General features: G+C 45.5%; 1 protein-coding gene across 2 annotated transcripts in view; it reads right to left on the bottom strand.

Moving 5' to 3' along the window:
* Window positions 1-2,256, bottom strand: part of LOC109923830 (stathmin-4) — an 18,388-nt gene that overhangs the window by 1,025 nt on the left and 15,107 nt on the right. For both annotated transcript variants that reach the window (XM_020523865.2, XM_048601056.1), the window contains exon 5: window positions 1,725-1,916. In XM_020523865.2, the coding sequence (XP_020379454.1) occupies window positions 1,725-1,916 (192 nt within the window). The remainder of the gene's footprint in view (window positions 1-1,724; window positions 1,917-2,256) is intronic.

Consider the following 2,256-nt stretch of genomic DNA (forward strand, 5'->3'; position numbering starts at 1 on the left):
GGGTTAGATACAGAGTAAAGCTCTCTCCACATTGTCCCCTATCAAACTCTCCCAGGACAGGGAAAGTATAGGGTTAGCCAGTACCTGCCCTTTATCGCTGTCCAAGATCCCTCTCAATTCTTTATTGACTGTTGTATTTTCTTGTGGGACCCTCTTTCATTTGTATCTGGTAGTCTATGTAGACATTGCCAATGGAAGCTCCCCAGTCACCTGGCCAGTGATAACCTTCGATATTCAACCCAGATTTCACACATCCCAGCAGAACCCTCCCACTCCACCAATAAGATACCACACATTAGGCTATTCCATAACAGCCCCATAGTGCTGAAGGTAGTGTATGGGTATGGATAGAGGATTGGCTAACTAATAGAAGACCAAGACTGAGGATAAAGGAAATATTTTCAGGATGGCAACCTACAGCTGTTGGAGTATCACGGGGATCAGTGCTGGGGCCATAAATATTTACAATAAATAGTAATGACTTGGATTAGGAAAGTGACTGTACTGTCGCCAAGTTTGTCGATAGCAGAAATAGGTAGGAAGGCATGTAGTAATAAAAAGTCTGCAGAGGGATATTGACTCGGTAAGTGAAAGGGCAAAAACTTGGCAGATGGAATATAATGTGAAGAAATGTGAGACCATATACTTTGGCAGGAAGTATAGAGGAGCTGAATATTATTGAAATGTGGAAGACTGCAGAGAGATTTGGGAATCCTCGTCATGAATCTCAAAATGCTCACACCAAGCTCCATGTTTAATAGGGAAGGTAAATGCAAAGTTGGCCTTTATTTCAAAAGAAATGGAGGATAAAATTAGGAAGGTTTTGCTAAAACTATACAAAGCACCAGTCAGATCACAACTGGAATACTATGGACAATTTTGGCCCCTTATCTGAGGAAAGATGTCCTGACATTGGAGGCTGTCTGCACAACGATCACTGGGCTGATACCTGGCATGGAGGGACTGTCTTATGAGGAGATGTTGCATTGATTGGGCCTGTACTCATTAGAATATAGAAGAATGAGAGGTGACCTTATTGAAACATACAAGATTCTGAGGGGACTTGACAAGGTCAATGCAGAGAAATTGTTTCCCCTTGTGGGAGAGTCTGGGTCCAGAGGGCATAACCTCAGAATAAGGGTCACCCATTAAAGACAGAGATAAGGAAGAATTTCTTCTATCAGAAGACTGAGAGTCTGTGGATTTCTTTACAGCAGAGGGCTGTTGAGGCTAGGTCAGAAGGTATATTCAAGTTTGAGGAAGACAGATTTTTAGTCAGGAAGGGAATTGAGGTTATGGGGAAAAAGCAGGAAAGTGGAGTTGAGAATGATCAGAAACTGCTGGAAAAATGCAGCAGAGTTCTGAAGAAGAGTCACTGGAACCAAAATGTTCTGCTTTCTCTCCACAGATGCTGCCAGGCCTGCTGAGCTTTCCTTGCAATATCTGCTTTTGTTTCTAAATATCAGCATCTGCAGTTCTTTGATTTTATTTTGTTTGAGGATTAGCCATGATCTTATTGAATGGCAGAACAGTCTCAATAGCCTGAATGGCACATTGCACTAACATCTTCTGGTTTTATGGTCTGCATAGTTTACACATGGCCCTCATGGCCTCAATCATTCCAACCACCCCCACCTCCCCACCACCCCACGACAGGGGTGTATTTTGCTGAAACCCTTCCTCCCCCTGGGGTTGGGCAGGTCGATGGGACTGGAACGTCTCACCTTCTCCTGCAGTCGATCCAGCATCGCGGCCAAGTGAGCTTCACGGTTTTCTTTCTGGATCTCGTTTCGCAGCTCGAGTTTCTCCTTCGCCATCTTGATGAAATTATTGTTCTCCTCGATAGCTTTCTGGATCACATCCCGTTCATGTTCCCTCTTTTCTGCCAGGTGTTTCAGTAACTCAGCCTCCTGACACTAAACCAAAAATAAAACCCACCATCAATGAAATATTGGAACAAGGAGAGACATTCTCCTCAGTGCCCGCATATCCCACATGGAGACATTCCCCTTAGTGCCCGCACATCCCCCAGAGAGACATTCCCCTCAGTGCCCGCATATCCCACATGGAGACATTCCCCTCAGTGCCGCACATCCCCCAGAGAGACATTCCCCTCAGTGCCCGCATATCCCCCAGAGAGACATTTCCCTCAGTGCCCGCACATCCTCTAGAGAGACATTCCCCTCAGTGCCCGCACATCCCAGAGAGACATTCCCCTCAGTGTCTGCACATCTCAGAGAGACATTCCCCTCAGTG

This window comes from Rhincodon typus, chromosome 9 (assembly GCF_021869965.1).
Source record: "Rhincodon typus isolate 14 chromosome 9, sRhiTyp1.1, whole genome shotgun sequence".
In the NCBI taxonomy this organism is placed as follows: domain Eukaryota; kingdom Metazoa; phylum Chordata; class Chondrichthyes; order Orectolobiformes; family Rhincodontidae; genus Rhincodon; species Rhincodon typus.